This window comes from Anomaloglossus baeobatrachus, chromosome 1 (assembly GCF_048569485.1).
Source record: "Anomaloglossus baeobatrachus isolate aAnoBae1 chromosome 1, aAnoBae1.hap1, whole genome shotgun sequence".
NCBI classification, from domain to species: domain Eukaryota; kingdom Metazoa; phylum Chordata; class Amphibia; order Anura; family Aromobatidae; genus Anomaloglossus; species Anomaloglossus baeobatrachus.
The window spans coordinates 601,464,441-601,478,900 of record NC_134353.1 but is presented as its reverse complement, the minus strand read 5'-3'; the positions used below and the strand labels follow the sequence as shown (position 1 = coordinate 601,478,900).

The 14,460-nt window shown below is 44.4% G+C and overlaps 1 protein-coding gene across 3 annotated transcripts in view; it reads right to left on the bottom strand.

Moving 5' to 3' along the window:
- Positions 1-14,460, bottom strand: part of LOC142245497 (transducin-like enhancer protein 4) — a 180,885-nt gene that overhangs the window by 36,144 nt on the left and 130,281 nt on the right. For all 3 annotated transcript variants that reach the window (XM_075318260.1, XM_075318245.1, XM_075318252.1), the window contains one exon: positions 8,335-8,582. In XM_075318260.1, coding sequence (XP_075174375.1) covers positions 8,335-8,582 — 248 coding nt within the window. The remainder of the gene's footprint in view (positions 1-8,334; positions 8,583-14,460) is intronic.

Sequence of the window (14,460 nt, the reverse complement as noted above, 5' to 3'; positions counted from 1 at the left end):
TCCCTCTCTTAGATCAGTTAGGATCATGGCTTTATTTCAAGAATGTCAGAATATTACTACTGACAATGATTAATTTCAACTTTTATTTCTTTCCTCAGATTCCCTGTGGCTCAGAAATTTACATACACCTGGTTAGTACTTATGACCCAAGGCAATGTTACCACGTTTTAGATCACCTTCCACAAGCGTCTCACGATAAGACGCTAGAATTTCGCTCCATATCTTCTGAAAAAATACCCGGTTGCAATTAAGATTTGTAGGACTCCTAAAGGCCGCTTTACACGCTACAATATATCTTCCGATGTGTCGGCGGGGTCACGTCGTAAGTGACGCACATCCGGCATTGTAAGGTACATTGCAGTGTGTAACAGCTACGTGCGATTGCGATTGAACGGTAAAACGTTCATCGCACACACGTCGTTCAATTCCTAAATATTGAACGTCAGGTTGTTCATCATACCCGGGGTAGCACACATCGCAGTGTGTGACACCCCGGGAACGATGAACAGATCTTACCTGCGTCCAGCGGCTCCCGGCCGGTAATGCGGAAGGAAGGAGGTGGGTGGGATGTTTACGTCCCGCTCATCTCCGCCCCTCCGCTTCTATTGGCCAGCTGCCATGTGACGTCGCTGTGACACCGAACGTCCCTCCCACTCCAGGAAGTGGACGTTCGCCGCCCATATCAAGGTCGTATGGACAGGTAAGTACGTGTGACGGGGGGTTACTCGTTTGTGCGACACGTTCAACAAATTGAACGTGCCGCACATACGATGGGGCGGGTACGATCGCATACAATATCGTATGCTGGATCGTATGGTGTAAAGCAGGCTTTACTTGCATATGTTTCTTCGGTTCTGACCAAAATCAGGGCTTTGTAGTGATCCTCCCTTTGTTGCTCTTAAGCCATCTTGCCACCATACTTGACATCATCGTCCATTTGGAAGACCTGATTGTGCCCAAGCCTTACCCAGCTGCCTGCAAACTTGAGATGTTGGTAATTTTCACGTAATTTCTTTTCCTGATAATGTCATATATATTAAGACCAGCAATTCTTCCATCAGAGAAGCTCCTCCACAATATGATGCTGCCACCGCTGTGCTTCACAGTGGGGATGGTGTTCCCTGGTATACAAGACTCAAGTTTTTAACTCCATAAAAATGATGGTTATTATGGTCAAACCATTTCATTTCTGTTAACTTATTATTAGTTTTTAGAGTACCACTGATTCCATGGTGCTGTATACATGAAAATCTGTTTACATACAAAATGCTAATTATAATGAACAAACTAACATACAGACTGGAACATAGGGGGAGAGGGCCGTGCCCTTGAGGGTTTACCATCTACAGGAAAACGGAGAAGACAGTAGGTAGTTTGCTTGACGCAGCTGCATTGGTGTGAAGGTTGCAGCAGGGTCATTGCAGGTTGTAAGCTTTTTTTTTTTTTTTTTAAAGAGATGGGTTTTCCGTCTGAAAATTCCGAATGTGATAGATAAACGAATAAGTTGGGGCACAGAATTACAGAGGATGGGGGATACTTGGGAGATGTTTTGGAGATGATTGGAGGTCTTGGGAGCACTGAAGATTACTTGGACAATGGGAGATTTACAGAGTTCGTTATGGATGGCTTTGTAGGTCAACGTTTGCAATTTCATCCAGATATGTTGGGGAATTGGAAGCCAATAAGGGACTTGCAGAGAGTAGAAGTGGAGCAGTTGCAAGGGGAGTGGTACGTCAGGTAGCAAAATTATGGACGGACTGGAGAGGTGAAAGACTTAACAGGATATTGTATGATAAAGAAGATATGAGGGTTGTGAAATAGTCCTGTTTAGCAGAGGTGAGGGCCGATTTGAATGTGAAATTTGCTTGTTTGAATGTGGTAAAGTCTTCCTGGGAGTGTGTATTAGTGAGTTTGGTGTGCCCATGTTTATTGCTTCGTGGCACTCAATGCACACTGGAGCACATTTCACAAAAAAGTGTTACCATGTGCCACTGCAAATTGTGACCTGACTTTTTTATCCCACTTTTGGAACAAGGGCTTCTTTCTGCAGAGTGGCCTTTCAGATCTTGTAGATATGGAACACATGTAAACTGTTGATATTGATAATTTTGTATCTTTTACCTCCAACATCTTCACAAGCGGGTTATCTCAAGTTCTTTGATTTACATTTTTAGCACCAAAGTATGCTCATTTGTAGGCAATGGAGAGAGTCTCCTTACTGAATGATATGAGAGCTGCCTGCTTCCATGGTGCTTAAAATCGCAGATTCTTTGAATAGATGGACATGGCACCTTCAGGCATTTGGAAATTGGTTACAAGGATACAATAGACTAGTACAGATGCACATTAAATTTTATCATGTATTGGTGGAATTATTTGCTTTTCCCATGATGTCAGGTAAAGCCGCAAGTAGGCCTTAAAATATCGCCATATGTATACTCCAATACTGCTATATCTACACTCCAACTAACTCAAGTGATATCAATTTGGCCATGAAAAGCTTTTAAATCCCCAACATAGTTTTCTGGAAATTTCCAAACTATTTAAAGGCAAAGTCATTTGGGTGTATGTAAATTTCTGACCTACTGGAATTTTGATATAGACAAGTAAAAATTCAATGATACGGTAAACACTTTTCGGAACAATTGCTTTATCATGTACATAGTGGACAGCTGAAAACTCAAAAATAGAGAGTTTGTTACCCTGGCATCTGTGCAGGGGAGAAATACAAGTTTTGATTTATTCAACTATTCCTCTACCCTGACCCCATTATTAGTTTTGCTGTAAAGGATTACGTATAATGCCCATATAGCCAAGTTTCATGTTGCTTTATGCCTTTTTGCTTCACTTGCTGCGCCTGGCACCAGATATATTGTCATAGTGATTAGAGATGAGCCACCACCCTAGTGTTCGAGTTCAGTTCGGTTCGTCAAACGGCGAGTGTGTTCGACTAACGTTCGACAAACATTCGTCGAACACTTTCGAACACCTTTGAACACCATTGAAAACAATGGCACGCAAACACAAACAAACATGCACAAACACGGATGCACACACACATATTATGCTCACCTTACCTACCGTTCCATCGCCGGCCTCCTGGGACTTGTAGTTCGCCGGTACAAGATGTGTAACAGGTAACCATCGCGACCGATGCCGGAACTTCCGCTGCCAGAGCACTGACGTCAAAGGCAGGAGCCACTTGTCTCTGATTGGCCAGCGCACTGCCTTTGAGTAGCGTCTGACAGAGGAAGTTCCTCCCTTGTCGCGATGGTTACCCGATACACATCTTGTACCGGCGAACTGCAAGTCCCAGGAGGCCGGCGATGGAACGGAAAGTAAGGTAAGCATAATGTGTACGTGTGTGGAATGGCACAATAGGGAACCAGGATGGGACATTTAACAAGTTGTGGAAGGAATTGTCCGCATTGCAATAATTTCTTTCCTATAGGAAATCTTGCTTTGCTAAACTAGTAACTTGTTTAACAAGCACACTCCCAGAACGTATTGTCCTCGTTAACCAAGGTTCCAGTGTATTAACATTGAATGACCGTATTACTGTGAAAAGCCAGTTACGCTTTTTGTGATCGAACCGTTATCGAACATAACCTCGAACTGTCGAACTTGAGGCTAATTGTTCGTGTTCGTCGAACAACTCGAACATCGCCTAAAAGAGGTCGAATTTGAGACTGGTGAACAGTTTGATTCAAACACCGCTCATCTCTAATAGTGATCACTTCCTGTTCAGAAGCCTCTGCTCCCTTCTTACTACATTTCCCATCATTCCTTGTGCTGGTCTGCAAGTCAGCAATGAGCACAGACCTATAACTCCGCCTACACCCCTCCCCCAGAGTCACACGTAGGCCTAGCATCATCTCCTGAAGAGAATAGAAGTAATACACAAAACACTATATCTCCAGCCCTGAAAAAAAGATTATACCCTACCCCCTTCTCTGACATGGATGATGGGATGGATCGCAATGTGAATAATCTGTGCACTAATAGTATAATGAAGTCAACTGTTTAAAAGGCACTGTCATTAACCAAAGACAACTACTTAATACGCAATGCCACACCAATGACAACCTCATAACATATGAAAGATCATGATAAACATTGGCAAGCCTTGGTTTTGGAAGTTACCATAATAGTAAACTTTAGAACTGCAGTTAAAGCCACAGTTCTCAAAAATCCAAAATAAGGGGAAAATGATGCGTCCCATAACATACAAACTGTAAATGATATTTAGATAGTGACATATTATCTAAAGTAATAAAAAATAAGTATGAAATATAGTCTTGCCTGCTCGATATCTGGTGGCCATTCTTGGATGGTCATACATGGACATACTTTTGACCAAGTGTTTTAGAATACTGTGAGAGCTGGTGACATCTGCTGGGACTATTATCTCTTCATCAGGTATAAAACTCAAGCTTTTACTGATCTACTATATTCATATTGGCACAATGTCCCCGCTGCCATCGGCAGATTAGCAAGGGAGTAGTAAAAAGCGTTACTGACTGATCCGACAATCACAGCGGTCTCCCAGTACATGATTTTGTTTCCTAGAACAGTAAACCGGCCAGACAGAACTTTAACCCAGGTTCATAGACTGATTTTACTCATTTCACTAATTAGCATCATTGCTTTACAATCCATGAAGGTTTTCTTATGACCTGGCTTGTCAGCGGATGGGTTTATTAGTACAGCTCATGCAGGGGATGCACACTTTTAGGCAGTGTTTTGATCGCTTGGTGGGGGGAGAGGGTGTAGGGTCTCAGAACCCTGCCCCCTTCCCAATCAGCAATATTATGCAGCACCTATAATATATAAAAACTTTTACAAAAAGACAGAAACTTTAAAAGAGGAGCTCCCAATCATCTCATCACCAGTGATTGGTAGGGGCGGCACTTGCTTGTACTACTCACTGCTATAGGAGTTCAGAATAAATCCGAGCAAATATTCTCACGCTGTATTCAGAACTCCCTTAGCAGCGAAAGGAGTGAGCAGACGTATGTGTCGCCACTAGACAAAACAGGGGAACCCCATACTGGAGACGGAATAAAGGGGGCTTTACACGCTCTGACATCGCTAGCGATCGCACCCCCCACCCGTCGTTTGTGCGTCACGGGCAAATCGCTGCCCGTGGCGGACAAAATCGCTAGTACCCATCACACATACTTACCTTCCTAGCGACGTCACTGTGGCCGGCGAACTGCCTCTTTTCTAAGGAGGCGGTTCGTGCGGCGTCACAGCGATGTCACACGGCAGCCGTCCAATAGAAGCGGAGGGGCGGAGAGCAGCTGCATGAAAGTCACACCCACCTCGTTGCCGGAAGACGCAGGTACGGTGTTGTTTGTCGTTCCTGGGGTGTCACACGTAGCGATGTGTGCTGCCTCAGGAACGATGAACAACCTGCGTCCAAAATCAGCAACGATATTTGGGAAATAGACGACGTGTCAACAATCAACGATTTGGTGAGTATTTTGCATCATTTAGCAGTCGCTCGTACGTGTCACACGCAACGATATCGCTAACTAGGCCGGATGTGTGTCACAAATTCATTGACCCCAACGACATCTCGTTAGCGATGTCGTTGCATGTAAAGCGGCCTTTTAGTCCTAAAGGTAGGACCCCATGTGCAAAGAATTTGGTCTCCTCTGAGATAACTCCTTTAAGACATGCACCAGTATCAGCAAGCACGCTTACCCATTAGCCAGTGAAAAATTGGCATTATAATTTAAATTATGTTGAGACACTTAAACTAAAGATTGTTCACATTAAAGGAGTCGACTTTTTCTTATTTATGGCAAGAAAATAAAACCTACTCCTGCTACAAGTGCTTTTGGACTTATTTTCTGGCATTAGAGGGAATCTGCAGGTTTTTGCTATGGAATCTGATAGCAGAATGATGTAGAGTCAGAGAACCGAATTTCATAAATGTATCACTTACTGGACTGCTTAATGCAGTTTTGATAAAATCGTTGTTTTGTATGATTTAGAAGAGCTAAGCCTTCTGGCTTGTGTATAACCCCACCCACACCCCAAATTGTCAGCTTCCTGTGTACACTAAATTGTCAGCAAGCTTTCAATCAATCTGTGGTAGGGGTGGGGTTATACAGATTAGCCTGCAGGAGACATGTAGTCAGACAGTGATAATCTGCTGATAAAACACTGATTGTACTGAAATAAAAGCACACAGCTTAATAAAGAGACACATTTCTGGAATCAGGCTCACTTCCCTCACATTATACGGCTGTTAGATGAAATAGCAAAATCTACTGACAGATTCCCTTTAAACTTAATCTGCTGAATCTTTGTTGACCACCCGCCTCTTATTAAACCCCACCCATTTTTTTTTTCAAAGTAGAAGTGGCGCTTAAAGTAAAATAATCGAAGAATAAATTCCCCTTGTGCATGAATGCGCCTTCTACATTAATGGAGTATATTGTTCAGTGTCGTCCTTGCAATTCTTAACTTCGACGATGTAACTAAAAGTGTCTGAGCCATCAGTATTAGGCGAGAAGTCTCCACTAATCAGACACTATGTAATTTTGCCTTCACCCAGTATTACTGATCACTAAGGACAATCATTGCATGAAAGAGACAAAATCAGCCCATTCATCAGGTGCCACCATTTTGGGCTTTGAACGCTCTGTCTCATTGTGTTGTTCATTGATTTCCAACTCTCAAGATTACAAGGCAGAAAGCCGCAAAATACAGACAGGGTGGGAAAAGGAAAAAAAAAATATCTACTGACAAGCTAGTCAAGAGAAGACCTTTGTGTATTGCAAAGCAATGATACTGGGTATTAAAATTAGTAAAATTGAAGTAAGTCTATGAACCTGGGTTAGAGTTCTGCCCGGCCGGTTTACTGTTCCGAGAAATAAAATTGGGAGACCGCTGTGATCATCGGATCATTCAGTAACGCTTATTACTCCTCTCATGCTAATGTGCTGTTAGCAGTGGGCACATTCTGCAATACGTATATAGTGGATCAGTACAAAGAGTTTACAACTGATGAAGAGATAGTTGAACTGGGCGGATCTTAATACTCAAACAATTGGACAAAAGAGGCAATCTTGGAAGTACTGTGTTTCCCCGAAAATAAGACAGGGTCTCCTGCTCAGTTCTTTTAGGCTCCTGCAATTAAGAGACCTGACTGTGAGGTCATCAAAGGTCCTTAAACAATCTGAATCTCGGAATACAACTGCTGGGCTCCCCAAGAAAGTGTGGCCCTGAGAATTTTTGAAGTTTGATTCCCCCAACGCCGGCCCTGTAACTAGGGCTTATTTTTGGTGTAGGGTTTATATTTCAAGCATACTCCAGACATCTTGTAAAATCATGCTGGGGCTTATTTTCGGGGAAAAATGACCATCCAAGTATGACAACCAGGTATCGAGCAGGAAGACTATCGTTTTATTTTTTATTAATTTAGATAATACGTTACCATATAAAAGATCACCCAGAGCAGGGGTATCCAACATGTGGCTCCTGGGAACGTGATGTGTGGCTAGTGGCTGTCGACCAGCTTATTCCATTAGCACCAGGTCTTGCAAACAGCTATGAAGAGCGGATCTCCAGATGAAGAATTTTTAGAGTCGCCCCAACACAGAAGAGCAGATCTGAACGGGGGTAGGGTAGGAACGCTTGGATATTGAGATACTGCCTCGGTGTAATTTCTGTGGAGGAGCTTTGGCTGTCATTATACCGGTAATGGTGACTCTGGATGTCGCTACTGTTAGCTGGATGTGGCTTGCCACCTTCTCTCAGGGTTGGATGCTGCTCTCAAGGTCTGAAGGGTTGGGGACCAGTGACCTAGAGGGTCTACATTATGGAAACATTTTTCCCTTCTTTTGAATTCTTTAGCGCTGTGGCTTTAGCTTTAGCGTATATTATCAAGATGACAACTTACAAAATCCAGGGCTTGCCAATATTTATCAGGATCATTGATATATTTGAGATTTCTCTCTTCAGGAGTCTGGAGGTTTCCAGGATATGTGGCGGACAAAAGATAACAATTTGCGGCATCCGTTTAGGTCTTAGATAGCAGCATAAGGTGCTTTGATGATATTGCTTAGTATATTGACCTTGAAATGCAAAGAAATATGCCAGAGTGACAGCGTGCTCCGATTCCTGCAGCAGACAGACTGAGTGGCAGTATGCAACAAATACTGGCGGGCAGTTCTGTACAGAGAAGGAGATGGACTTGGATAACATGGAGCTGCAGAGTTATTAAATAATATATACACATAGGATTATAGGTGATGTGTTTGTAGAACACATCCATGAGAATTAATGACTGTCTTATGGAGTGCCCATGTGTACACTTACCTCACAAGGGTCTGATTGTGTAAGTCCCACACGGCAATGTTGCCATCGCTACAGCAGGAGAAGCAGACTTTGGAATCGGGGCTGATGGCCAGCGCATAGCAGGCAGGAGCGGATGACGTCAGCTCTGCTTTTATACGTGGGGTAGGAGCTGCCAGGTCCCATATGGATAACGTGCTGGCTTCCCCTCCGACAATCAGAGTGCGCCCATCAGGGAGTAATCTACAGGAGCGGATGTAGTTATCTCTGTTCTGCAGAGACACAAAGCATTGACACATGGAATCGGTACGGATTCACAACTTTCATAGCAGGTTTTACACACAAGTGTTTTCAGTGCTCATATAATCATCAGTTTTCCAGAAATGTTCTTTGTACTTCTGTGTCATAATAAGAAAAAAATTACATGGGCGATGGGTTAAACTCTACGCGGGAAACCTCAGAGAACCCAAACATTCCCTCCTGATTTTAATGAGCCATTTGCAGTTATGACAATGATAAAGTGGAGTAATGCCAGACAATTACATGACATTAGGCAAGTGCTTACACTTGATCTTAAATTCGGAGTTGTGAGATAATTCATCTTAATTAGCATCAAAATCAGAGGCTGGAAAGTCAGCCCAAACTTTCCAATGCTGGCACTACATGATATATAGTTCAGCGCAGAAGTCGATATGCTAATAGAGAAAATATCGTCTGCACTATTGGACATCCCACCATTAATCTAGGATGGATGCTAAATTAATGGCATTATTTAGTTCTACATAGAAGGTTACCACCCTCCAGAGAATATCTATTTGTGGCTTCAGGCCAAAAGAAGTTATTAATCACTGCGCCACACATCTCTAAGTGTTGGATTTGCTTCTATTTATAAAGAAGGGTTTGCAAATGAATCACTGTTTAATATGGAGTACATTAATAACACTGGGCCGCTTAGTGCACTATCATGTGCAAGTATGGGATTGGAGGGGGCTCAGGAGGTGGGCTCCCTACACACAATGCAGATGCCGGCTAGATCACATAGCCGTCGTGTTTGTCTATCAGCCGCGGCCTGAGATCAGCTCCGCCTACTGGTTTACAATCTCTGGCCATTAATCTGTGGCGTTTAAAAGGGAATGCTCACCTGCGTTGGCTCCCATCAGCCAGCCCCCTTTAAACATGATCATGAGCCACCAATTGGATTACCATGGCATGCCATCTTGGTACTCTGACGAAGAATAAAGGAGTATTCCCATCTCCAAGACCCTATTCCAATATGTAAAAGGTGTAATACTAATAATAATAGCAAATACCTCCAATTAGAAATGTGGTATAGTTCTACTGATTAGCGATGTCGCTTACCTCATTTGCAGGGCACTACGGAAGCTTAGGTATCCCCAACTACGACCACTAGCAACTAACCAACTGTCACAACATGAGCGGTTGTAACCATGAATACCCAAGCTGCAATGCCCTGCACATGAGGCAAGAGACATAACTGATCAGGAAAATTATATTACATTTCTAATTGGAGGTATTTGCTAATATTATTACACCTATTACATATTGGAGAAAAAGCTGTGGAAAAACAAGCGCAATAGGGTCTTACCCCAATATGTGAGGGGTAGGGAGGGGGGAGTCAAATTACTCACCAATTGCAGTTGTGAGAAGCCACAACTACTATAACCGCATGTATCATAGATCCAAGGCTGCAGCCACCAAAACCGGTAGATAACAGAAAGCAAAGGAGAGAGGTGTTCAATGCCGCGCCAATAGATCACTTCAGCAGATGTTCAGATCAGTGTCACTTTATTGTTGTTCAGGTCGACGCGTTTCTGGAGCATCTGCCCCCTTCATCAGGACCACCAGGAATAGAAATATTATTACCACCAGGAATAGAAATGTTATTTCTATTCCTGGTGGTCCTGATGAAGGGGGCAGATGCTCCAGAAACGCGTCGACCTGAATAACAATAAAGTGACACTGATCTGAACATCTGCTGAAGTGATCTATTGGCGCGGCATTGAACACCTCTCTCCTTTGCTTTCTGTTATCTACCTATTACATATTGGCATAGTATCCTAGACATGGGAATACGCATTTAACCCCTTCAGCCCCGGGGCACTGTCCGTTTTTGCGCTTCTGTTTTTTGCTCCCTTTCTTCCGAGAGCTGTAACTTTTTTATTTTTCCGTCAATCTTGCCATATGAGGGCTTGTTTTTTGCAGGACAAGTTGTACTTTTAAATGAAACCATAAGTTTTACCATATGGTGTACTGGAAAACAGCAAAAAAATTCCAAGTGTGGAAAAACTGCAAAAAAAGTGTGATGGCACAATAGTTTTTGGGATGTTTTATTCACGGTGTTCACTATATGGTAAAACTGATGTGTTGTTGTGATGCCTGAGGTCGGTGCGAGTTTGTAGACACCAAACATGTATAGGTTTACTTGTATCGAGGGGGTTAAAAAATTCACAAGCTTGTCCAATAAAAGTGGCGCACGTTTTGCGCCATTTTCTGAAACCCGTAGCGTTCTCATTTTTTGGGATCTATGGCTCAGTGATGGCTTATTTTTTGCATCTCGAGCTGTCGTTTCTAATAGTACCATTTTTGCACAGATGCTACGTTTTGATCGCCTGTTATTGCATTTTGCGTAAAACTTGCGGCAACCAAAAAACGTAATTTTGGCGTTTGTAATTTTTTTGCCACTACACCGTTTACCAATCAGATTAATTGATTTTATATTTTGATAGATCGGGCATTTCTGAACGCAGCGATACCAAATATGTGCATATTTATTTATTTTTTAATCCTTTAACTTTCAATGGGGGGAAAAGGGGGGTGATTTAAACTTTTAGGTTGTTTTTATTTTTTAAAACTTTTTTTGTAACTTTTTTTTTTATTTTACTAGTCTCCCTAGGGGGCTATAGCGATCAGCAATCCGATCGCTCTTATCTATCTGCTGATCACAGCTATACCGCTGTAAACAGCAGATTCAGTCACTTTCTGTTTCTCTCTGCTCGCGGCCGAGGGAAAACGAAAGTGAAACTTCATAGCTGCATGCGTCATCACATGACCCTGTGCTACGATGGCAACCACCGAAAGTCACGTGATCACGCACGTGACTTCCGGTGGGGGCGGCGGTAAGTAAAAAAACATGGCCGCGCGCATATAGATCTTGCTGCCAGACTTTGGCAGCGAGATTTAAAGGGTTAAATGTTGCGAGTGGAAGCGATTCCACTCGCAACATGCAGGCACACATGTCAGCTGTTAAAAACAGCTGATATGTGTGCCAACCGCCGCCTGCCCGTGGCAGGGGGCGGGGCTTAACGGGACACGCTCCATGACGGATATATCCGTCCATGGTCGTGAAGGGGTTAACCATACACAGTTTAACAGGAAACTGAGATTTTCACTATATACAGCAAAACTGTGGTATTTCAGTATAGATTATTAATGGACAGACAATTGCAGGTTCAAGTCCCCTAAGGTAATTAAAAAAAAAAAAATGTAAACAATTTTAAAAATGAAAAATTATCAATACATTTGAATCCCCCTTTGCTTTTCCCCCATTAAAAATATAAAAATGTTAGGCATTGCTGTTTAATCAAAGCATAATAATTATTAACTCATACGGTAAAAGCCATAACAATTTAAGAAAAAAAAAATTGAATTGAGGTTTTTTCAGTCACAACTCCTTAAAAAATGCACTAAAAAGTGATCAGAAGGTTATATGTACCCTAAATTGGTATCAATAAAACAGTCAGCTCACCACAGAAAAAACAAGTGATGAAAAAGAAAAATGTTTTGCCATGTGTACACGCTGAGTATTTGGCGAGGTATTTTACCAGGAGTGGGACAATCAGAAGAAACATATAATACACTCCCAGGCTCCACTTCTGTATTTATTATACATTCCTGGTTTCTGCTACAAATAGTAAGGTAAAAACTCTCCAAAATACTCAACGTGTGCTCGTGGCCTTTACAGGTCTTTGGAAATGGAGTGAAACAAACAAAAAAAACCTAAATAAAAAACTAAGTTCGGTATTGCTGAAATCATAATTGCCTGGTCATAAAAATAAAAACCCCAAAACACGTCAGAATTGAATTTTTCTTTTTCACAATTTACCTGTCGGTGGTCTACAGTGAGGGCTTCAAATAATGGCGGTCGGAGTCGGCACGTGCGCAGATGAGAGCTTGAGCTGAGAGCTCAATCTGCGCAGGCGCTGACTCTAGGCGCCATTATTTGATTCCCTGACCGCCGACCGCTTCAGAATAGAACAGAAGAACAGAGCAGCCGCGCGCCGAGCAGAACAGAGCAGCCGCGCGCCGAGCAGAACAGAGCAGCCGCGCGCCGAGCAGAACAGAGCAGCCGCGCGCCGAGCAAAACAGAGCAGCCGCGCGCCGAGCAAAACAGAGCAGCCGCGCGCCGAGCAAAACAGAGCAGCCGCGCGCCGAGCAAAACAGAGCAGCCGCGCGCCGAGCAAAACAGAGCAGCCGCGCGCCGAGCAAAACAGAGCAGCCGCGCGCCGAGCAAAACAGAGCAGAGCCGAGCAGCGTGCACCGCCCGATGCACACAACAGAACCGTACTGACCAGCGCAGGAAGCACCTGGTAAGCTACATTCGGATTTTAAAGACGCACCCCTCATTTTCCTCCCAAATTTTTGGGAGGAAAAGTGCGTCTTATAATCCGCAAAATACGGTAACTTCACTTAGAATTTTTACATTTTTACCCGCATTTTCAATAAATGACATGTTAAGATGAAAGATGTCATTCACAACTACAACTCTTCCTTGAGAAAAAAAAAAAAAAAAAAAAGCTGTCCGGATTATAAGACGCAGCCCAAATATAGAGACAAAAAAGGTAAAAAAAAAAAAAAAAAAAAAAAAAAGTGGTGGAGCAGGGGTCACAGGAGACAGGAGCAGTGCTGGAGTAGGGCAATGCTGGCTGCAGTGTGTGCCTGGCCATGCTGGCTTCAGTGTGGCTGGCTGCTGTGTGGCGCAGGGTAGTGCGGGGGTGAGATGCTCTGTCGCCGATGCGATCTTCAAATAATGCCACATGGAATCTGCAACTGCACAGACTGTGCTCTCGGCTCAATGAAAATCCGAGAGCTCCATCTGTGCATGCGCCGACTACTGGCGGCAGTATTTGAAGATTGCACCGTCGACAGAGCATCTCACCCCGCACTGCCCTGCTCCACACAGTGCACAGCACAGCCCCACACTGCCGACAGAGCATCTCACCCACCGCGGCCAGCACAGCCCTGGACCGCCGACAGAGCATCTCACCCGCCGTAGCCGGCACAGCTCCGCACCGCCAACAGAGCATCTCACCCGTCGCACCGCCTTGCTCCGCACAGCGTCCACCACAGCCAGCACAGCGCCCATTGTCCACCATCCCCGGTAAGCTACATTCGGATTTTAACACACACCCCTCATTTCTTTGTCTCTCCATTGGGAGACCCAGACAATTGGGTGTATAGCTTCTGCCTCCGGAGGCCACACAAAGTATTACACTTAAAAGTGTAAAGCCCCTCCCCTTCTGCCTATACACCCCCCGTGCCTCACGGGCTCCTCAGTTTTCATGCTTTGTGCGAAGGAGGCTGACATCCACGCATAGCTCCACATCTTGGTCAGCAGCAGCTGCTGACTAGGTCGGATGGAAGAAAAGAGGGCCCATAACAGGGCCCCAGCATGCTCCCTTCTCACCCCACTCTGGTCGGCGGTGCTGTTAAGGTTGAGGTACCCATTGCGGGTACACAGGCAGGAGCCACATGCTGTTTTCCTTCCCCATCCCTTAATGGGCTCTGGGTGAAGTGGGATCCTAATCGGTCTCCAGGCACTGAGACCGTGCTCCCTCCGCAGCCCCTGGGGAATCTGCTGGACAGGAGCCGGGTATCGTCAGGGACAAGGCCCTGCTACTGTGAGGTACTCTGTGTCCCCCTGGGGGACCGCGCATGGAGCGCTTGTGCCATACACACTGCAGCACTGCTGGGTGTGTTAGTGCGCCGGGGACTACCGCGCCGGCCGCGCTTATTTGCCGGCCGCGCTTATAACTTTAGTCCCCGGCTTTTGCGGCCTAGTATCGCATATTCCCGCCCCCAGGCCTGCCAGTCAGGGGAAGGGCGGGACGCTGCACAGGACGTCAGCGCTGA